General features: G+C 44.5%; 1 protein-coding gene across 1 annotated transcript in view; it reads right to left on the bottom strand.

Annotated features, from left to right (window-relative positions):
• DOCK6 (dedicator of cytokinesis 6) overlaps positions 1-22,673 on the bottom strand; it is a 142,984-nt gene that overhangs the window by 65,192 nt on the left and 55,119 nt on the right. Inside the window, exons 8-21 of the mRNA XM_044422291.1 lie at positions 21,404-21,470; positions 20,296-20,445; positions 19,207-19,287; positions 18,851-19,007; positions 16,575-16,699; positions 15,136-15,229; positions 13,733-13,895; positions 12,008-12,125; positions 10,969-11,039; positions 10,293-10,431; positions 9,246-9,347; positions 7,816-7,902; positions 4,728-4,959; positions 1,791-1,957 (exon numbers count right to left, since the gene is read on the bottom strand). Of these exons, the coding sequence (XP_044278226.1) occupies positions 1,791-1,957; positions 4,728-4,959; positions 7,816-7,902; positions 9,246-9,347; positions 10,293-10,431; positions 10,969-11,039; positions 12,008-12,125; positions 13,733-13,895; positions 15,136-15,229; positions 16,575-16,699; positions 18,851-19,007; positions 19,207-19,287; positions 20,296-20,445; positions 21,404-21,470 (1,753 nt within the window). The remainder of the gene's footprint in view (positions 1-1,790; positions 1,958-4,727; positions 4,960-7,815; positions 7,903-9,245; positions 9,348-10,292; positions 10,432-10,968; positions 11,040-12,007; positions 12,126-13,732; positions 13,896-15,135; positions 15,230-16,574; positions 16,700-18,850; positions 19,008-19,206; positions 19,288-20,295; positions 20,446-21,403; positions 21,471-22,673) is intronic.

The raw sequence follows: 22,673 nt of genomic DNA, 5'->3' as shown, positions 1-22,673 counted from the left end.
CCAGGAAAAGGCATTATTTACATGATGGGTGATTTCAGCGCAAAAGTCAGCACTCAAGCAGAGGCAGGCATCACTGGTGATTTTGGACTAGGGGACAGAAATGATGCAGGAGATCGTTTGGTACAATTCTGCCATGAAAATTATTTTATAATTATGAACACCTGCTTCAAACAGCACAAATGTCGCTTGTACACGTGGACTTCACCAAATGGGCTGCATAGAAATCAAACAGACTATGTCCTTTGCAGCCATCGCTGGACTAGTTCAATCTGTGCTGTGAAGAAATATCCAGGTGCCGACTGCGAATTGGATCATGAATTATTGGTGGCCAAACTCCAAGTGAAATTATGTAACACTGAAAAGATAACACCACCCAAGAAGTTTGACACCACCAAAATCTCACACACGTATGCAGTTGACATAAAGAGCAGGTTTGAAATGTTCAAGGTTGAGCAAGGAGTCCGACAAAGATGTGTTCTCTCCCCTTTTCTGTTCAACTTGCCTGCTCAAGTAATCATGAGGAAGGTGGATCTTGAAGAATCAAAAGTTGGGATAAAGATCCAAGGAAGAAACATCAACAACCTTCAATATGCTGATGACACAACCCTCCTCTCAGAAACCCAGGAAGGTCTAAAGCAATTGATCCAAAGAATCAAAGAAGAGAGTGAGAAATTTGGTCTCCATCTGAACATCAAAAACACAAAGATCTTGGCAACTGCACAGAAAGAAGTCATCAAAATAGCAGTTGATAATGTGGAAATTGAATGTGTAGAGGAATTCACTTTCTGGGGAACACTGGTTACTTGCAGTGGTGAATGCAGTACAGAAATAAAGTGACAAATTTCACTAGGTTGTATGGCAATGACAAGCATGAATCGAGTGTGGAAAAACAAGAGCATCAGCTTAGCAACCAAGTGCAGACTGGTCTGAGTGATCATTTTTCCTATTGCAACCTATGGTTGTGAAAGTTGGTCAATGAAAAAGCTACACAAGAAGAAAACTGACTCATTCGAACTGTGGTGTTGGTGGAGGCTCCTGCGCATTCCATGGACAGCGGGTGTCACCAACAAGCAGGTGCTAGAGCATATTAAACCAGATGCGCCCCTGGTTGGGGTCTGGTTTAATAACAAAGCTGAGACTCATATATTTTGGCCACATTGTGACCAAGCTCATTAGAAAAAGATATAATGCTTGGAATGCTCAGCGGCAAGAGAAAAAGAGCAGGTCCCCAAAGAGCAAGGTGGTTAGACTCCATCAAAGAGGATGTGGGCCAGAGCATAGTTCATCTGAAAGCTGGCATGGATCAAAAAGTGTGATGAGATTTGGCTCATAGGATTGCTTATAATCAGACACAACTGAAGCTCAACAACAAGAACAACTGCTTTCTAATTAACCCAATCAGTTTACCTTCCAAAATCAGTGAACTTATTCCAACCAGAAAGAACAAGTGCATGTAACCACTTCTCCCTCCACAATCTTTGTTCTTAAGCAGCTGGTCCCTAACTGATTGACTAGATGGAGTCTTCAATGAACGTCAAGAATTCAAAGTGGCCACATAGCATCTATCAAATTAATTCACTATTTTTATCAATACAAAGATATATTGCTGTTGGCACAGGAGCTTCTGTGCTGTTGATGTACCATCTCCTCTGTTGAACACCTGTGGAAATCATGTAGCTCTTGAACCAGGAAAATGGCATCCAAACTAACATGGCAAAGGAATAGGCAGTCAATCGGTCAGTCAGTCATTCATTCACTCACTCCCCCTCCCACACCAACAGCTAGCATGCAGTCCTACCTGGAAAGCTTGGCTCCACCACAGGCAGACGAAAAACGTAATAGATGTAGGAAGCCAGCAGATGGTTGTGGCCATGCTGGTCCTGGTTGTTCTCCAGGCTCTTGTGGATCTGGTTCACCATCACTGCAATGGCTTCAAAGGCAGCGCGACCCAAGTTCACTGAAAGAATGACCAAGAGAAGCATGAATCTTTTTAACACAGACAAAGCCACAGAGACACTAAGCTATGGAAGAGGATCAGGATGAAAAACTTACTCATCTTGGGAATGCATGTTAGCCTGTGTAAGGTCTGAAAACTTCTGTTTCGCTTTCTATACCAGATGCATTTTTCAGGTTTGTCTTATCCCATTTATACATCAGTGTTTAAATGCATTCCTAAGATTTGCATACTCTTGAACACATGAACATTTGTGCACATTTCTGAAAGCAATTTTCTCTAACATGCACTTCTTGCAAGCATTTTCCCCTCATGTGCATTTTTGTATGCATTTCTGCACTGGAGAGGTGCATTGCAAAATTCAAAGATGTATGAAACTCAAAGCATACTTGCATTTTGGTTTAAGATCTGCACAAGATTGGTTTGTATTAAAAGGTGAACAAAAAGAATTTTTCCCCCTCTTCCTCATACATTTGTGGGAGCGTATCTAAGCAATAAAGAGAAACCATACCCTGGTTCTCTCTGCAAGGCAAAGTACTTTATGCTTTAGTTTCTTGCTGTGCTTTGGGGTTCTACTCACAGCAACCTTTTCTGAAGCCAACCCATTTTCATTCCCTTGAGCTCATGCCATCAAATATAACTCAACTACCTATCTTAAAACAAGGAAGTTATTTTCCTCTGGAGTATCCTGCTTCTAAAGTCTAGCTTACTTCCAGCACAATCTTATCACCCACCCAGAGGCTAATGGTCATACTATGCCCCAAAAGAGCCACAGCAGGAAGCTTTGCTGCACCTTGCACCCTGCTTTTTATCTACACAGCCATTTTCAGGGAAGAGTGGAGTGCCAATAAAGAGTAATTAAAGCTTTAGCCCCAGCCTCCTCTGCTCCCTGCCTACAGAATGCTCCTGAGATGCCCTTGTGAGCTTGGGGAGATTCCAAGTATGGTACTTTCTGCACCAGATGCGAGTGAAGTGAATCGGGGGTTCCTTGGATCTTTAGGACCCTCAGCAGGATCTCAAAGCTGACTCCAAATAATCCTATGGGTCCCCAGACAGCATTGGGAGGCATTAAGATTGCACCCTTAGTAGTTTTATCTGCCTTTTCAAACAGCATTCATCTGGCCACCTTGCAAGTATTCACCCCAGCATGCTCTGTGCACACTGCTCCAGCTGACAAGTCCGAAGGTGCCCAGGAGCTGAGTGACTCTGTGTTCATCAGCAGCAGCAGGTGGGGCACGCTGGGGAGAGTTTGCTGGCTCAAGTACAGGAGGCTCAGCACTCCGATTCCAAGAAGGAAGGCGGGGCCAGGGGGATTGCACGGAAGGGATTCTGGGCAGGAGAAACAGGGAAGAAAGGGATGAGCCACCCCAGAGGAGCAGTCATTGTGGTTGGGTTGTGACTGGAGAAGGAGCTGCCTGTGACCTGGGCCGCGATCTCTGCCCATAAAACATTGTTTTTCACAAATATATTGTGAACACTTTAATGATTTGCAAATCTAATTCCTTGTGTGGAATTCCAGGTTCCAAGGGGTGGCATAGAAATGTAATAATAATAATAATAATAATAATAATAATAATAATAATAATAATAATAATGTCCTCATGCAACCCTTGAGGTATGAAAAGGGACCAACCTGTTTTAGTGTGAAATACATCAACCCTTTTGCTAACTTCTTCCAACATACTTAGGCTGCTATTACTTCTTAATCATTTACACTTACTCTACAATAACTTACTTCTAGCATGCTAGATGCTTTTATTGCTAATAAGTGACCTTCTAACCTTTGCTGGCTTCACCAGAAGGCATGCTAATGCCCAAGGCTGCAATCCTACATGAAACCCCCACTGAACTCATTGGGACTTACTCCCAAATGTACATCTATACTGGGGCACATTTCTGGAAAACAGAACCTGTCATGTCTTATCGTATAAGACTAAAAGTAAATTATGTTAAAATTATGACTCACTGGTATCTTACTGTATTACAAATAGCATATTTATGACACAAATTCAGAGAAATGTTAATATAAGTTATAAAATGTTGGTTGATATATAGGATTTTCAGCAATAAAAGAACTATATTAATATCAGTTAAAGAAATTGTAACACTTCATCCAAAATTATTTGTATGGGGAGAAACAAAGACCTCATTCATAAGGGAAAATCTTACGCTGGGTTGAAATGTGGCAGCTGCCTTAGAAATCACAACACTGGAAAAGTAACAAACAGCTGTCAGTTAGAAGAAAGTTTAGGCTATTTCAGATTTGAAATTAACACATTATAGCTGCCTTTCAGTTTTATCTTAAGAAAGCATTTATTTCCAGAACTGTTCTCCTTTTATCTTATTTTGGAAATCCAGGTAGAATTATTTATTAGTGTTTTGCATGTATTACATTTTTAAGTAATACACATTGTTTAACAAGATATACCTATAGACCTAGATCCAAAATCAGATGCTGAAAACAAGGGTCTTTTATGTCCCCTTTTCGGCTGCAGGTTGACCTGTTCCACACACATACCCTTCCATGTCTCTTCCTTCTCACACCATATTTACTAACTCATATTCTGACCCTACAGAGAGAGGTATAGAACAGAGAACCTGGCTGCCTTTCTTCATGCTTCTTTGCAACCTGTAAGAATACTGGGATTTAAGGTTTTGAAGAAACCTTGTGTAACAGCCAAACAAAACAACTCAACAAAAGGGAATGAAGGGTAAAATTAGCGTGGCTGTAACACAGAGGACAAGACAGAAGAGCAGCAGCAACAGCACTTACCAATCTGCCCAGCGATGACAGGCGGGTACACAATGAGTTGGATGAGCTTGTTGAGAATCTGGTGACTGAAGGCAACCAGGGGCTCTAGGCTGGCCACCCGTAGGTTGCCCACACTTGATTTCAGCTCAGACTCTATGTTGTTCTCTGTCAGGATCACATCTTTGAGTCGAAAGGGAAAGCTGTATTCTTCCAGCACATGGATCAAGGTGAAGAACCTGTCCAGGAATGGGTCCTGCCAGGACAAAGGATGAGCTGTCCATGGTTGTCACCCAGCCAAGGAGCAACCAAGCTCTTTCAGTCAAGGGCGAAATACCAAAAGGAGCAAAAAAGGTAGGGCTAAAGCAATAGAAAAACCAGCCTTTCGCATCTTAAAACTCTTAACTGTCAGAAATTGAGCCTTAGGAGAGGCAATGCAACCTTTTAGAATGGGAGAAATTGCACAAAAACTGGGAAAATGCTAAACAGTCACTGATCAAGAAAAGGGGGCCTGACTGGAACACAAGAGGGCCAAATTTGACCCCCAAACATGGTTCTGTACCCATTTTAAGTGCTCATTTTCTCATTTGAACAGCCAGCTGAGCTGAGCACACGGAAAGACAGATCAGACATTAAGGGGAAGAACAGGGTCAGCTCTTACATTCTTTTGTGGGATATTGAAAAATTCCCATAAGGAGAATCTGAAGACTTTCAAATTGAGCACAATCAGTAGTTGGTCTGGCTCAGTACTCTGGGTCCCACAGAGGAGGATAGTTCAAAAGTATGGTCTTCCATCAGGCCTGATTTTGATATAGGCCTGATTTTTGATACAGATTTTGATAGCAGAATAATCAGGAATATCAACTGGATATTTTTTTGATTTCACAGGTTGCAATAGGAGTGGTCAGATTTGCAGCTTAGAAAAATAACTGATTGTGTAGGTGTAAATGGCGTTTGCACCAGCATAATGCCTAGAAGATGAGCCAAGGGTCTTCTTCAGGCTTTAACTAACTTGGGAAAGAATGACTGATGCAGAAGCAAAGCCTCCAAAAGAGATGCAACTTCAGGGATTGCACACCATTTCTGGACTGCATTCAGGTTCTTGCAACATTTGTTGCTGCTGTTTAACGAAGTCGTGTCCGACCTATCGTGACCCCATGGATAACACTCCTCCATGCTCTCCTGTCCTCCACCAACCCTTGGAGTCCACTTAAGCTCACACCGACTGCTTCAGACAATCTAGCCACCTCAACCTCTGCCACCCCCTTCTTCTTTTCCCATCAATTGTTCCCAGCATTAGGCTCTTCTCCAGTGAGTCCTTTCTTCTCATTAGGTGGCTAAAGTATTTGAGTTTCATCTCCAGCATCTGGCCTTCTAAAGAGCAGTCAGGGTTGATCTCCTCTAGGACTGACTGGATTGATCTCCTTGCAGTTCAAGGGACTCGCAGGAGTCTTCTCCAGCACCACAATTCAAAGGCCTCAGTTCTTCGGCACTCAGCCTTCCTTATGGTCCAACTTTCACAGCCATACATTGCGACTGGAAAACCATAGCCTTGACTATATAAACTTTTTTTGGCAGGGTGATGTCTCTGCTTTTTAGTATGCTGTCTAGATTTGCCATAGCTTTCCTCTCAAGGAGCAAGCGTCTTTTAATTTCTTTGCTGCAATCACCGTCTACAGTGATCTTGGAGCCCAGGAAAGTAAATTCTGTCACTACCTCCATTTCTTCCCCATCTATTTGCCAGGAAGTGATAGGACCAGATGCCATGATCTTAGTTTTCTTAATGTTGAGTTTCAAGCCCACTTTTGCACTCTCCTCTTTCACTTGCATCAAGAGGCTCTTTAGTTCCTCTTCACCTTCTAACATTGGAGTGGTATCATCTGCATATCTGAGGTTGTTGATATTTCTCCAGGCAATCTTAATTCCAATTTGTGATTCATCTAGCCCCGCCTTTTGCATGATGTGCTCTGCATATAAATTAAATAGGCAGGGCAACAATATTTTATTTTATTTATTTATTAAAACATTTTTATGCCGCCCCATTCACCGAAGCCTCGGGCCGGCTTACAATATACAACCTTACCATACTCCTTTCTTAATTTTGAACCAATCAGTGGTTCCATGTCCAGTTCTCACTGCTGCTTCTTGACCCAAATACAGGTTTCTCAAGAGACAAAGATGGTCTGGGACCTCCTATCTCTAAGAACTTGCCACAATTTGATCCACACAATCAAAGGCTTTAGCATAGTCAATGAAGCAGAAGCAGATTTTTTTCTGGAACTCCCTAGCTTTCTCCATGATCCAGCGTATGTTGGCAATTTGATCTCTAGTTTCCCTGCCTCTTTGAAACCCTGCCTGTACTGCTGGTAGTTCTCGGTCCACATACTGCTGGAGCCTAGCTTGTAGGATTTTGAGTATAACTTTGCTAGCATGTGAAATGAGTGCAATTCTTTCAACATAGAATCATAGAATAGTAGAATTGGAAGGGCCCATGAAGGCCATTAGGCCCAATCCCCTGCTGTTGCAGGACACCAGTTTACACCATCCCACTCAGATGCCTGTCCAGTTTCACCTTGAATGTCTCTCTAAGCAGCTCGTTCCATTGTCATATTGCTCTGACAGTAAGGAAGCTTTTTCTCGTATCTAGCCTGAATCTTGGTGGTCACAGCTTGAATTGATTATTCCGTGCCCTACACTCTGGTATCAGTGAGAAGAGATCCTGACCTTCCTCTTCGTGAGAGCCTTTGAGGTACTTACAGAGGGATATCATGTCCCCCCTCAGTCTTCTCTTCTCAAGGCTGAACATGCCCAGTTCTCTCAGTCTCTCCTCAAAGGGCAGTGTTTCAAAACCCTGGATCATTTTTGTTGCCCTCCTCTGGACCCTTTCTAATTTACCTGCATCTTTCTTAAATCTCATTGCCCAAAACTGGACACAGTATTCCAGATGAGGTCTGATGAGTGAGGAGTATAGGGGAACTACTACTTCTTGTGATTTGGAAGTAATACTTCTGTTGATACATCCCAAAATGGCATTTACCCTCTTGGCGACTGCATTGTTGGCTCAAAACATGCAAGTGCCACCATACCCAGGGCCACTTCCTCTTCCTCCTACCTGAGTGTGGACAGAAGAGACGGCCAGCACCTCCACACTGAAGACGCCCTTGTGGCTATCCACCCACTTCATGCCGGGCAGCTGCACCTTCAGAGAAGCAATACAAAAAAATGCACTGTCACCAATGTTACTACCGGTACCAGACATGAACAGCTTTTATGTCTGTGCTGCTTAATGTTTGTAGCACATTATTTTCTTGAGTATTTGCAATACCGTATAGTATACTTTTTAATGGCTCCATGGCATGCTTGGCCTGTCAAAGCTTGGCATCAGATGGAGGTGTGAATGTCACCTGTGAGCAGCTTCACAGCTTTGTCCCATGACCACGCTCACTGTGAGATCACTGCTTTCTTTAAAAAGGAAAGCAGCAGGGAGCAGCATCCACGATTCCTGGCCATAGAATTTCTGGCCATGGTTTCTACATAAAATGCAAGGAATTTATAGAAAGTAAGTCTGACAGAAAGAGAGACTGCAAGCACACGGAAAGAGCCCAAACCCATTTCAGAGGAGTATGGATTACTGTGTGTGCAAGTTTAGTAAGACAGCCAATACATCCCAACAGTGTCATAGAATAACAAGTGCCTTCTAAGTGTTGCTATACCATCTCAGGATGGTGTACAAGAAAATTAAAAGAACATTAGAACTAGGTGAACAGTACTTAATTACACACACACACAAGGGGATGCCAAAAAAATTTTATACATATTTTAAGAAAGAAAAAACTGTATTGAAAACTCTTGCATGGTGACACTAGCATTAATTTGATTAGCACCACCCTTTCAGCAAATGTCATACTACAGATTGTTACCGTATTTCAATTCAACTATGTGCATGCATACACACTAACAATTAAAAAAACTGGGAAAATTAAAAGGTTTTAGCCTGGCACCGGAATGAAGAAAGAGTCGGTGCCAGGCAAACCTCCCTCAGGAGCATATCACTGCAAAGGCCCTTCCTGAGTAACAGCCCTCCTTACTTGAAGGGCTCTCAGAGAAGGACTTCCACCAATGATCTCATGGTCCAGGCAGGTGTATATGGAAGGAGATGTTCCTTTAGATACCAGACCCTAAACCGTCTCGTTGTCAGCACTTTAAATAAGGCCTGAACTTTAACTGGTAGCCAGTGACAATGGTACAGGACTAGCATTATAAGTTCATGTCTGCCTGTACTAGTCCATAACCTGCCAGCTCTATTTTGCACCAACTGAAGTGTCCTTTTGTGCGGAAGTATCCTCATAAATATATCTCCTACAGGAATCCAAATATCCCCGACAAGTATCTACCTGGAGTAGCCATTTGCGGGGAACTGAGAGTTTGTCCCATACGCAGAACAGCCTCAGCCAGTTTGGGGATGCTGACTGGCCAGCTCCAGCAATTCAGGTGATCAGGATGGCTGTAAAAAGCACTATCTGAATTATAGCTGCCACTTACATCAGGGGTGAGTACAGAGTAGCTGGGTGGCGGCTTGTCAATTGATACAGGAAGGCAAAACTGGCCTGTTCTCAACCGCCCATGTTGCATGAGGGGGATCCACTAGAGAGAAAGAGAGAGAGAGATCAGCCAGAATGAAGAGCCGAAGGATGATCATATGGCTCCATTGCAGCAGTACAGCCTCCCACCCTGCCCCAAACAGTTTACTGGACAAGGAAGAGAGAAATCAGATACTGCCCACAGAGGAGAACTTCTAGTATTATTTATTCAGCTTTCTGTCTTCAATATTCAAGGTGACTACAGAGTGCAAAAGTGATTTAACCATCCCTCATAGCAGCTGGAAAGGGATACTAAGAAAGGCAAATTGGACGGATGAACTGGATAAAGAACCCATGGGCATCCAGCAGTAGTTTGACTCCAATTCCATAATTCCTTACTGTTAACCAGGTGAGCTGGGGATAATGGGTGGGCTGGGGTTGACGGATGGGATGAAAGTCCATCATCTGGAGAATGACAGCTTCCCCAACCTATACAAGCCATGGTGGAGTGCAGTGTGGGCTGACAGCCATTCTGAATATACACACTGAAGTGGGCAGTCTCCATGGCTTACTGTACCATCCAAACTCAGCAAGGATAGGTTGTTAGCATGATTAACAAGCCACCACAACAGCCCATGGGTGTTTTACAGCAACACCAACAACACATCCTCACCAGGTTCGGATGATACAACACCCTGTGGTGTCTGCCCATTATGGCTTCAGTACTCAAAATGACCATCAGCATGTGCTGCGACTCACTGTGATGGAACTAAGCCATGGTGGCCTCTGTTGATCATGCAAACCGGGCACAATGTCATCCAGCCCAGGACTATCTAAGCCAAGTAGCAGTTCTGTTCCACAGTCTTACGACAGTCCTTCCCAGTCCTGTTATCACATATCTGATGTCATACAAGACACTGGCATTTCCAGCTGGGCTCATTTGCATGTAAAGCAGCATGTGCTCTGCGCTTCCAAGTACTTGATTGCCACCAATTCTGTGCATGCTCACTGTGTAGCCAACAGGGGTTTCCAGAGGTGTGTTCTGCTTCTGCTGACAGCTGATATGGTAAAAGGTGAACAGCAGGTGGTGGTTGTCTGTCAGATTGGCTGGGATCTTCAGCTTGAACTCCTCATAAAACTCAGGGGACCTGTGGATAGGCAAAAGATGCTGCAATAGTCTGCAAAATCCCCAGCATCCCACAGATATTCAAACATATCACATAAAATAAAGCATCACATTAATTCTAACTTTTAGGAGACAACAAGAATCAGAACCTCTCTCTCTCTCTCTCTCTCTCTCACACACACACACACACAATCAATTAATTGCTGTGAGGGAGACAGAAGTATTAACTTCATGCACATACACCCACATGTGATCAGAATCAGGGCAGAAATTAAAGCTTCTATGCACTTGTTCAGGATTGGTATAGAAAACTGGGTCATCTCTATTTCCCTGAAGAATCAGCCGAAGACAGCAGCATGGGGAAGAACAGCTGACCACACAGCCAGCCTCCAAGGAGCACACATGGCTTGTGGGTTGCCCACCCCTGCAGGAGGGAAACTGCAAGAGAGATCACAGCCCACTTTCTGTGCAGCAGACCTTGTTCCAGGAAACTCTGGACCAGCTGTGCATGCTTTGCAGCAACCATCTTGTGTCATCACTCTCATTGCTAAAGACTCACTTGTTATGATACACAACAGCTGTGTAGGCCTCTTTTGCAAATTCACTGCAACTTGATTTTCCAAAGATGACCTGGGGCATTAGGAAGGACAGAAACGGCATTGGTCAGAGACAGGGAGAATCAAGTCCAGCTGTCCAGAGGGGGAGAGAGACCAAAGAAATGCCAGTGAAAGGGCACCTGGAAAGGCTACACAATTATCAATACTTGCCTACAAATACTTCCAGCAATGCCTTGTATTTCTGCACTAGCACTGTCCTCTTAGGGAAGGGAGAAGAGACCCCTGCCTGATCTGTGACTTTCCCTTTCCCACCTTAACTATGATTAATGTTTAGATTATCAATTCAGTGCGTACTAATTCCCACCCTGTGTACCACCAGCAAAAACCACAACTCTTCTTTGTAGGTTAACTGTTCAGATGCCACTGATAGCTTTTATAAGCTTCCCTACTCCACCACTTTCTTCCCAAAGCAAGCAAAACCAGTAAACTGCACCTTCCCCCTTTAGGAGACATGAACAAATAGTACTGAAAATTATACTGCACGTTTCATAATCTTCTGGACAGAACTCTAGACTGACTTGGGATTTGTTACAAAGCCACAGGTGAGTGGTTACTTCTCAGCCTCAGTTCTGAAGAAACAGAGTGGGGGCCAACCTCAGAAGGATGCTGTGAACCGGGGGAAGCTGAAGGAGGGTCCTGAGGGCAGAAAGTATGTAATTGAAGCCCACAGGATCCAAAGTAACATGAAGCCCATGTTCTTTGATGCCTCTTCTGTGCTCAGTTCACACTGTGTTCTTCTTTTCTTACCTGAAGCTGTTCTGGGTCCATGTTTCATTTCTCTTGCTATTGGATGGAGTGTAGGGCAGTGGCAGGGAATATTAGAGGGGACCATATCTACGGATTGCCTGGAAACAGCACCCTAAATCATTTCCCCTTCCACACCCAGATGAAGCTGTGCCTCCCAAGGATTCCCTGCTGCTCCACAATTCCTATGAAGCCTCAGAAAACCTGAGGAAACCGCCAACAGTTTGCCTCACTCACCGGCATGGTGTGGCCAAGGTCCTCTCCAGCCATGAACTGCAGCTTCACAGCAATGTTCCGCACTGACCCCTGACGGCTGCTGAAGTTCAGACTTTGAGGATAAACATAGAGCAAGTTCCTGCAAGAGAAGGAAAACCTTGGCAGGTGCTGGGGGTAGGGAGTCATGCCTGAGGAACAGTGTGCCTGAGGGGATGGGAAGAATGTTTTCTCGCCTGCTGTGGAAGACAGTCAGTGACATAAAGAGAAAGAGGGGATTCTTTCCACCAGGGAGAATCAGCTGTATAAAGCTGCCTTTCAGAGCTGAGGATCATGCAGACTTTGAAAAACTCCTGACTGCATTCTGAAGCTATCAGATTGGGGGTGGAGAGAGGGAGTTAAAATCAAGAATTCCTCTCCAGCTCAGGTTTTATATCAAACCAGAGAAGAATGGGGTTGCATAACACTGGCCTCCTCTCCGAGATGATCCCCCTTCCCCAACAAATTTTGCATCCAGGCCAGAGTAAGGCAAGCTGCACCAGCATCTCTTCTCAGCTGTGAGTGCTGTTGCAGCTACTGCTGCACATCTTGATCATGGTCCCACAGGTGAGATCACACACCATGATTCATGACACAGTATCCCTGGTCAGGCCTCTCAGAAGCCTATGCACTGCCACTTGGAACCTCAGCAGCAGGATTCTCATTGCTCTGAAAAATCAAGGCAGATCCCAACCCATTTAATCTCATAAGCTTGTTTTCGGCTTATCCAAATCTCTTTTAAGACCCTGTCTGCTTTAACAACATGAGCAGCAGGGGCCGCAGGGCAAGGATTACAGCTGTTGTTGCTCAGCACATCAGTGTTGCTAGGCACATGTTTGATGCCAAGACTTCCCCACTGCTAGCTCCTCCTGGCTCTGATAACCATCCTGCCTGGGTTAAAGAGATCACCACACTGCTCTTCCTGGAAAACAGATGGCCCATACAGAAGGCACTGGTCAGTGCTGCAGCAAGTCTCTGTTCCTCTCTTCATAGGCTGTTGCAAGGCCCTGATAAGCACAATTAGAAAAACACATCGGCATGGCACTTAAGACCCTTTGAAGAGGGCCTGCCTTCCACATGGAAAGGCAAAAATGGGGTTTCAGGAGGTTGGTATAGGGAGAGAAAGTCCAGAGTATGCAATGAAGGGGTCAGAGGTGAGAATTCTCTAGGGTTTTGCACTGGGATTAAAGGAGTCTGAAGAATCAGAAACCACCAGCAAGAAAGAGAGGAACACACCCCAGTTTGGGAGCACCTCCTCTGTAAACTAGAATTTTTTCTGCCCTAGGGATACATGAGAATCTTGCCATCTGGCCCCTGCTGGAAGCAACTCAGGAGCAAGAACAGCAAATAGCTCAGCAGACAGAACAGCTGCTCTGGCTCCCAGAACAGGCAAGGCAAGAGGGCTGAAGTGCCCCTTGGGGAGGTTCTTAAACACAGATCAATCACCTATCAGATGAGAGGGGGGCAGCCAGAGGCCCTGGCTCAAGCCTGCTGTGGGCTGGGATAAGGGCCCTTCTCCCAGGAATGCGGAGGACCACCTGCAGCTACATCCTTTGTTTCTGCCACTTCAAAACACACAGAGGACATCAGTAGCACAGAATCACAAGGAAGGGGCAGAGCTAAGGCAGGAAACTTCAACACAATAAGGCCACGAAATGGAGCAACTTTAACCTTTGTTGACCAGGAAAACAGCTTTAAGCCTGTACCAACCTATAAGTTGTATGAGGTGTGTAGACCTCCCTGACTGGGAACTCAAGGATCTCCTTGGTAGGCCGGACACGGAGGTCAGGGTAGGGATGGACATGCAACAGTTCAGGAGACAGGCAGTAAAGGGGGCTCTCTGGCACCGGTGAAATGTCAATCTTGAGTTGGGCTGTATTTCAGAAAAAAAAGAAGGTATTGCACACAGAATGTACAATGTCCAGACAGGCATAAACCATTAAGCATAGGTAGTTGAGGAGTGGGGAGTTGTGGAACCCCTGTGTGAGATCCTGGGGGTAGAAGGGGAGACACAAAGAGAAAGACACTTCCTCTTCCAAATCAGGGAAGAGACCTTCCAGATTTTGGTCCTCCCATTTAACCTCTCTACTGCCCCCAACTCTTCATCAAATGCATGGCAGTGGTCTGCGCCCACCTCAGTCTGCAAGGAGTCCAGGTCTATCCATACCATGACGACTGGCTCCTGGTGCCCACCCCCCCACCCCCAGGACTGAGGCTCCTACACCAAAGTACACACCACCTGTGCATTTCTGCAGGAACTTGGATTTCTAATCAATCATGAAAAATCTGTTTTCTTCCCCTCCCAGTCCCATTCATAGGAACCTGCCTGGACTTGACAATGGCCGAAGTGTTCCTGCCAGACCAAAAAGCACCTGCTCTCCAAGACCTAAAAATAGAGATCAGGGACCACTGGGACTCATGATTGTCATGGTATCCACAGTCAGATTTGCCTGCCTTTGCATGCGACTGTTCCAGCTGTGGTTCATTCAGGCCTACACCAAGGAAAGCTAGGTAGGGAAAAAAATTGAGAAGACTCACTCTTTCAGGATAGAGTGAAAAAATGGGTTTAGTTGAGAAGCACTGGGTGATAGCAGGTGAAGGCAGCAAAAGAATACAGTATATTTAGTGAAAGCTGAGCAAGAGCAAAGGATTCCCAGTCTACTCAATGGAGGTCAAAAAGGAACTGAGGGACTGGGCAGGAGTTCCTCCTCTCACATACATGGGGACCAGAAGGGGAGGGACTCCCACTCTGACACGCTGAGCTACTGAAGTTTTTTTTCCTGCTCTAGACTTTGCACACACAGAAAGAAGCCCATATTTGTGATGCACAATGGGCATGAAGAACTGTTGTTTCTTTTCTCTCTAGTCTCAGAAAACACATGCACTCACACCTATGCATGCTTGTACACACACAACCATTCTATGTTCCTGACCAAGTATCTGCCTACACAAGCCGACACAAAAGAAATGCTTTACTCTTTGTGGATGATGCAGGAGTGGCTGTTGGTCTTACTGCCACAGACTAACATGGCTGCTCCTTCAAATTTCCCACTTCACAGCAAGAAGCAATGCCACTGAACTGGATGAGATTGGAATATGGGTGCCCATCTTACCTGTAACAGGACGGAGCCTCCTAAGTACAGACGACGGCCGCCTCATATCTGCCAGAAACTTGTACAGGTCCTCATCACTGAGGCGATCACCTTCCTGAAAAAGAGGATGTGGGGAAAAGGGGAAAGAAGGGAAAGAGAGAAAGTGATTGACCTAGAGTCAGAGAGTGGTAACCACAGACCCTGGGAACAAAGACCTCTGTGAGTGCCTCAGCAGGTGCAGCATTACACCTCAGTACCCTGCCTGCCCTTGTAAAGCCCTGAAGCCTCATTTCCATGGCAGCCGGGCATGCTAGGCTCAAAGATCTCCTTATATCTACCAAACGGAGTCCCAGCTGATGGCACAGAACTCTAGCTCTGAAAGACCAAAAGAGAAAGCAGGACACTTTAGGAAATACAACTTTTGGAAGATATAGAAGGGCATGTGATTTTTTCCCCACCTTACAAGGCAGATCAAATGCTGTGTTTTGGACAAGAAAGGATCCCCCCCTCCCCCGGAGGAGCTCCTGGAGGATTTCTATTTCCTTTCTTGCCTGAAGCTTGGCTTTTCTTGCTAGAGTTATTGCTGTATGTTTTACACGCACATGTCTATGGCATACTGGCTACTCTGTGGCCTGGATAGACTTTCACTGCTTCCAAAATTCTAATTCTAGTCTGAGTCTGAGTCAGATGGCCATAACCAAGATGGAAGAGAGTTACCATGAATTAAACTTACTTTTGAAAAGCATGTGCTAGTTTGGGTTTTCTGACAGTGGGCCCAGATGGAGAGAAGCTAGCATTCCTTGAAAAAACATTCCAGCAACCAAGCAGATGCTACTTCAGTCAAAACTAAAAGGAATCTGAGTGCCTATTCTGCTCAGTAGATACACCAGTGAGATAGTTCACGGTAGCATTTTAAGAACATTTTAACTTCCAGCCAAAAACATATTGTTAAGGCTGACACGTACAGGTTGTTAATATGCACCTATGCTGCTTCTAGTCAAATCCATGGACTGCAAGCTGATTATGCCAAACCACTGAAGTTTTGTTGGAACATACACATTCCGAACACCCACTGAAAACTCTGGTGCAAAGAGCTTTGGAATCTCACAGCTAGGGAGAAAGGCCCTATAGGCTTTCTGCTGGGGGACTCCACCCAGCAATTTGGGAATGGACTGGAGACCAGCATTCAGCTTTAGACCATACCCCTCTCCTAAATAAGTATACCAGCATTGGGGCTGGGGGTGGGAAAGGACAGGAGGAAGAATTACAGCTTCACCCTGGGTTCCTTGAAAGAGGAAAAAAGATGGGATATAAATGCAGTGTAATAATACTGACAACTCTCTGCTCCTACAGTTGCATTCTTAAGGACAGCTGTCCTCCTTCCATCTTTGAAAGAGTAAAACTAGAAGAGAAGGATGTTATGGTTCAGTTTAACCCATCACATGTCCCTAGCCTCTCACCTGCTTGAAGAAGTTGGTGACTGTGAGGGTAGCTGGGCGGAAGTTGCTGAAGCCGCACATTTCTTCTCCAACACTCATACGCTCATACGCTTTTCTCTTGCGCTCATTCCAGGTGCCTTTGCGATCTAGAAATGAGGAAGATGTGTTCACTAGGAGAGGCATGGGTGCACAGACACACACACTCAGGGGTTATATTCAGGGACTATGAAAAGGGTTGGACTCCACCAACGGTCCTGGTGAAATCTACTCTAGGATGCTGAAAGAGTTAAAAGGATCTTTGAGCGTACTATTTATTATCTTTGAAAAATCCTAGAGAAAAGTGAAGTACCAGAACATTGGAGGAAACAGATAAAGAAACTGACAAGGTCAGACTGCATATAGAGTAATTTGCACAGATTTGTCAGGGAGCAACTGAAAAGCACCAGTAAAGGGAGAAAGTGGCAAAAGAAAGGGCACCAAAATGGTGGGAAAATACTATATTTCCCATAGCAATATAATTATCTTGTTTGCAACTGCTGAACTGACAGCAGAGAGGATCTCTATCGTTTCAACACTTTCCCAAGTCTCCAGCTACTGAGCATCCTGATACTTTTGCAAAAGATGGAATAAAATGCTCCAGAATGAATGAATGAATAAACAAACACATACACACACACTTCGAAAAAGATATTAACTCTCCTTGCTTTTTGCAGCTCTCTCAGAACATTCTTGCTGTAGATGTGCAAATTTCCCCTCCATTTTTCCCTCAAACCTTAAATTGAGGGAATGAGTTAGAACTAACAGGGAGGCAAAGTAACTATAGCAGTAAAGGAGCCATGAAAAAAGGGAAGGTGTGGCGAGAGAAGACAACTAAAAATACAGAAGTCACTGTCTTCAAACAAAGGGGGAAAAGGATGATCTAGGGAATTCTAGACCAGTCACTCTGACATCAGCATGCAAATTATAAAGCACACAGTTAAGACACCTTGGCATGAATGCAGTGATTACCCAAAAACAGCTTGGATTTTTTAAGAACAAGTCCTGACAGACTCGTCTTACTTTATTTGTCAATCACTTAACTTCCTTAGATCTTGAAAGTGTTATGGATGTAATTTATCTTGACTTCAGCTTGGCATATGACAAAGTGCCCTATGATACCCTGATCAACAAGCTAGTTAAGAGTTAGCCAAACAGCACTATTATTAGGTGGATGGACAGCTGGCTGGAGAACAGTATCGAAGTGTTCCTCAACCAGTAGAGGGCAGTATCAAGTGGGGTACTGAAGGACTCACAGCTAGGCTCTGTCCTCCACAACATCTTTTTTATGACTTGGAGGAGGAGGTGGAAGAAATGCTTATTAAAATTTAAAGTAACACAGCACTTAGTGGAATAATTCATATAAAAGCAATAGGTTAGAAATCTCAACAGGTTAGAGAAGAAAACAGCATGAGATTCAAAGACAAGTGTAAAGTTCATCATTTAAAAAAAAGAAATAAAATAGACAGGTATAAGGTGGGAGATACCTTGCTTCACAACATTATGTGTGAAGGGATTTTGCTGTTCCAATCTCCTCTGCACTGATCATACCTCACCCTGAATATGGTGTCCAGTTCTCAACAAAACACTTTAAGATGGTTTAAGAAAAACAGGAATGAGGAAAAGCATCATAGAGGATTAAGGGACTAGAAACCAAACCCTATGAGGAAAGGCTGAAGGAACTGGGAATGTTTAAGCCTTGAGACAGGAAAGAGGGACGTGACAGCACTTTTCAAGTGCCCAAATGGCTGCAAACACTATCTTCCAACACTGTAGGACACAAACTAACAGGCTTTAATTGCAGAAAGGGAAATTTTGACTGAATTTCAGGAAAAGTTTCCTAATAGTCAGAGCAGTCAGACCATGGCATCACCTGGCTAGGGAGGTGGTGGGCTCTCAGTTGCTGGATGTGTTCAAGCAAAGACTGGAAGTCGTCTCCCAGGGATGCTTTAAAGTAGACTGCAGCACTGAGCCGGAGGTCAGACATGATGGCCAAACAGTCCATTGCAGCTGTATGAGTCTATAACACAGAAGCTGCAGCTGCCTTTGGCTCAGTCTCCACTGCGAAGGACATCACTCAGCATCTCCATATGGCGAGGCTTAGGTTGTGTAAATATGACTGCAAAACTGTGTTGGTGTTACTGCTAATCTACTGTGGGCCAGCTTCAAATCACTTATTTGCTGATGCGCAGCTGAGTGGGGATGTGGGGTGGGGGTGAACCCCAGAGTACTTACTTATATTGGCACAGCAGTACACTTACCACTCTCAGAGTCTGAAGCATCCCTCTCAAGCATACCAGTACTGTTGATTATATTCATGAGGTGGATGGCAGTCCAGGCAAATGGCATGCGGTACCGGCCCAGGCGGGTGCAGATTTGCTCTCCTGCCAGCCGCAGCTTCTCCAGCTTCTCCTTGTTCTGGAAGCCCAAGGAGAAAATATCATCACTGAAACAGAATGTAATTGTTCATCCTTTACCTGTTTCTGCCGTAATTCAATTCTGCAAGGCAGACGGTGAGGATGGTGAGAGGAATAACTCACTCCAGGTCACCCAGGGAATTAACAGATGAGTCCAATGCCCTGAGACCATACACACTTCTACATCCAACTCCATCTACCTTCAGAGCATCTGTTTCTTTCATGACCATGTACGGCTCACAGCACTCACTGATGTCCCCTTGCTGTAGCACTTTCTCCAGCTGTGTAGGGAGAGGGAAAGCAGGTTACTGAGGAGGAAATCTAAAAAGTGGCCTGAAGTTCCTGAGAAGAACATCAAGACTGTGGTGAGCTCTGTCTCAAGTTCTGTCTTTGCTCTGTCAGGAATGGCCAGAATGTAAGAACCGGGGCCTGCAAAGAAGAGCCCTACACTCAGAGCTAAGCTTACTCAGCATTATCAGAAACTCAGCCAAGAAAAGCCCAAATGTGCCCTTTTAAAACATAATGGGCAGTGCCGTCCAACAATGCTGCCCATAATCCTCCAAACTCAGAGTGGCATGGCCATCCTGTGCATGGCAGGACATACACAGAGGTGAAGGTTGCCTCCAAACAAAACTCAGGCAAGTTCAGCCATATAAGTGCTTGGCCTCAGAGCAAAAAGAGGCAGCTGAGCTGCTGCTAGGATACTGAATATGCAGACCAGCCTGCCTCCCCCAGCCTTGCCCCCTTCCCCACTCCCAAAAGCCTATCACCAAGGTCATGAGAGAGACCTTTCCTTCTGGGTGGGCTGTGATGTTGGTCTGAGGGAACCCCAAGTGCACCATTCCAATTGCAACCTCAGAGCAAGCTTCCAAGGTCAGAACTGGAATTCTGAATTATCCTATGGAAGTCCAGACTCTAACAAACAACCAGGGGACAAGTGCTTTTGCATGCTTGTTTATTTTGAGCAATTTATTCTGCTTCTGCTGGCCATCAGAAAGTGCAGGAGATGGGAAGAAGACTGAGGTCCCATCCTTCAAACTACTGGAAATTTCACCAATCCTTACTCTAGTTTCAGAGATTAGATGTTACCCAGACTATTTCAAAACTATCTTCATAGATGTAAGGGCTAGAAACTTGCCTTTTAAAAAGGACAGCTAAGATTCTCAAGATGCTGCATTTTACTACCTTTAAAATATTTTCCTTCACACATACAGAACATAGAGCACCCAACAGCATGTATTAGAACAGCTATGATGTGAGTAAATTCTAAAGTTCTATCTTGATCTCACCTTGATCACCAAAAATACATCTGGAGAAGGATGAGTGAGAGAAAAGATGGCTGAACGTGCCAGTGTGGAGATAGCAGGGTGGGCACTGTGAGCTCGCAGGAGGCCCTTCATGTGCTCTGAATTTAGGTCAAAGTAAAAGTTCTCAGAGATCTAGAAAAGTAAAGAAAGGGTAGCAGCCAGAAAAAGGTATTGCAGACTCTCGTGGCAATTCATCAGAGCAATAAAAACAATACAGCTAGCAACACCACAACAGCAAGAAAATGGACAAAGGAAGTCCGGAATGTCAGATCTCCAAGGCAAGGACTTGGAATCTTGGCCTGCAGGTGCCACCATCTCCACTACTCTAACAAGTAACTTGGACCTGCTCCTTCATTCAGCAGACACAAAGGACCTTCCCACTGGCTTCTGTCAGACCTCCTTGGTATCCTGCTGTGGTCTTCTGAAGTGTTTGCTATGCCCAAACTTAGTGAGCGTGGATAGAGGGAAACAGAATGGGAATACAGAGAACAAAAATGGCAGGGCATGCAGCCAGTTGGGTCTCTTCCTGTGGCCGAAGGCATCTTGTGCCCTTTGGCTGGGAAGAAATAGGTATTCTAAGGGAAAAAAAGATACCTATGTAGCCATTTCCAGTCATGCCTTGATTTACTCGTCCCCTTCTATTCTTTTTCTTTTAAACTCCTAACTAAAGGGGATAGTTGAGGTACAAAACTAGGTGAGCCTGACTATACCAACAGAAGCTAAAACACTATTTAGGCAAGAAGAAAACTCCTGCTCTCTTCAGAATGCTGGAAGTAGGTTCTGCTTCTCCTGAAGGTGAAAGACAGCTTTGATTCCAGGAGAAGAAACTAACCCACACTGAGTGGGCCCTGTGTATATGCTGCTAAGATATCTATCCACCTGACATAGACCAGAACAGTTCCAATCCAATCAGTGCTGCCATGTCAATTAAGCTAGCATACCACAAGGATTTTGACCATTTGTAAATCACTGGTAAGACCCCAAAGTCGTGCTGTGCTTCACTTTCTGCCCTTCTGGACCTTCTGAGTGAAGGATGCTACTTACACAGCACCGCTGTCTACTCCAGCAGGTTAACAAAAACAGGAGATACCTTTTTCTTCTCTTTCACATCATAGAGGGCCAGAGATCCAAATATGGGTTCAATCTCGATTTCAAACCTACTCCAGGAAAAAGTAAATAAGAGAGAGGCAGGAGTCATTAAGACCATTATTCAGAAAATGAAAATAACCACTCCTGCCTTAGCAATAGTCAAATGCCTGGTCTTGCTCCCGTAGAGATTTAGTAAAAAATTTGGAGCTCCCTCAAATGGAACCAAGGATACCACCACTTTTGCAAGCCCCCAGATCAGTTTTATCCTGCCCAAACCAAGCAGAAAGCAGGTGTCTTACAGAACAAATACAACAACCTTCTCCAGCCTGGTGCCCTCCAAATGCCTTGGCCTCTCCCTCTTCCTGGCCCAGACAACCTGTAAATGGCTGAAAATGATGGGTACTGATGCCCAGAGTATCTGGAGGATACCAGGGTGAGAAAAACTAATGTACAGTAACTCACAGAAACCAAGTAAAACAACATGCTCAAGCCTCTCTGGCTAAATGAAGTGAGAAGATCCTTTGTGATCTCAAATACTGGCAATTCAACAAGAACTTCTAAGGAAATTTGACTGGAGTGCAGTTTCACAGTATTCAACATCTTGTTTGCCATCATGATGGACTCTTATGCCCCAAGGAAAGACACAGACCTTCAAAGCAATGGCAGGTGGCTCGCTTGTAACTGTTACTCTTTGAATGGCCACCTGTGCATTCACACATGTGGGCTCTGTGCCTGCGTGGAATCTATCTTGAGGAAGTTTCTATAGCAGAGAAGGTTTTGGCGGGAACATTTCCCTGGAGGTTTCTGCCCATTTCCTTAGTTCCTTCAAGACCAATATTACGGCCTCAGGTTAAAAGGGAAGGAGAGGCCAGCCAGTTCTAACATTGCATGGTATGCAGTTGGTTGGTTTTGACCAATTTTTTTTTTTTTTTTTTGCTTTCCTATTATTTTAAGACTTAATTTAATTTTAGTCAGGCTTTTATCATAGATATTATGCTGTGCTGTTGTTGTTGGACCATCCTGAGACATTTATGAATAGGACAGGGTACAAAAGTTTTAAATAAATAAATTTATCACCAAATGACATCAAAGAGGGTGGGCCTTGAGAATGCACAGATTATCACTCAAAGAATGATAATCAGGTTACAGGTAAGCAACCTGCCTTTCTTCTTCATGGTCTCTGTACATCACATGTATGGGTGATTAGCACGCTTACCTTCCAAAAGGTGGATGAGCAGAGCTATCAAAGAACTGAAAAGAAAACCACTCTT

The sequence above is a fragment of the Varanus komodoensis genome, unplaced genomic scaffold (assembly GCF_004798865.1).
Source record: "Varanus komodoensis strain SLA01 unplaced genomic scaffold, ASM479886v1 scaffold124, whole genome shotgun sequence".
Lineage (NCBI taxonomy): Eukaryota > Metazoa > Chordata > Lepidosauria > Squamata > Varanidae > Varanus > Varanus komodoensis.
This window is presented reverse-complemented; position numbering and strand designations above follow the sequence as displayed.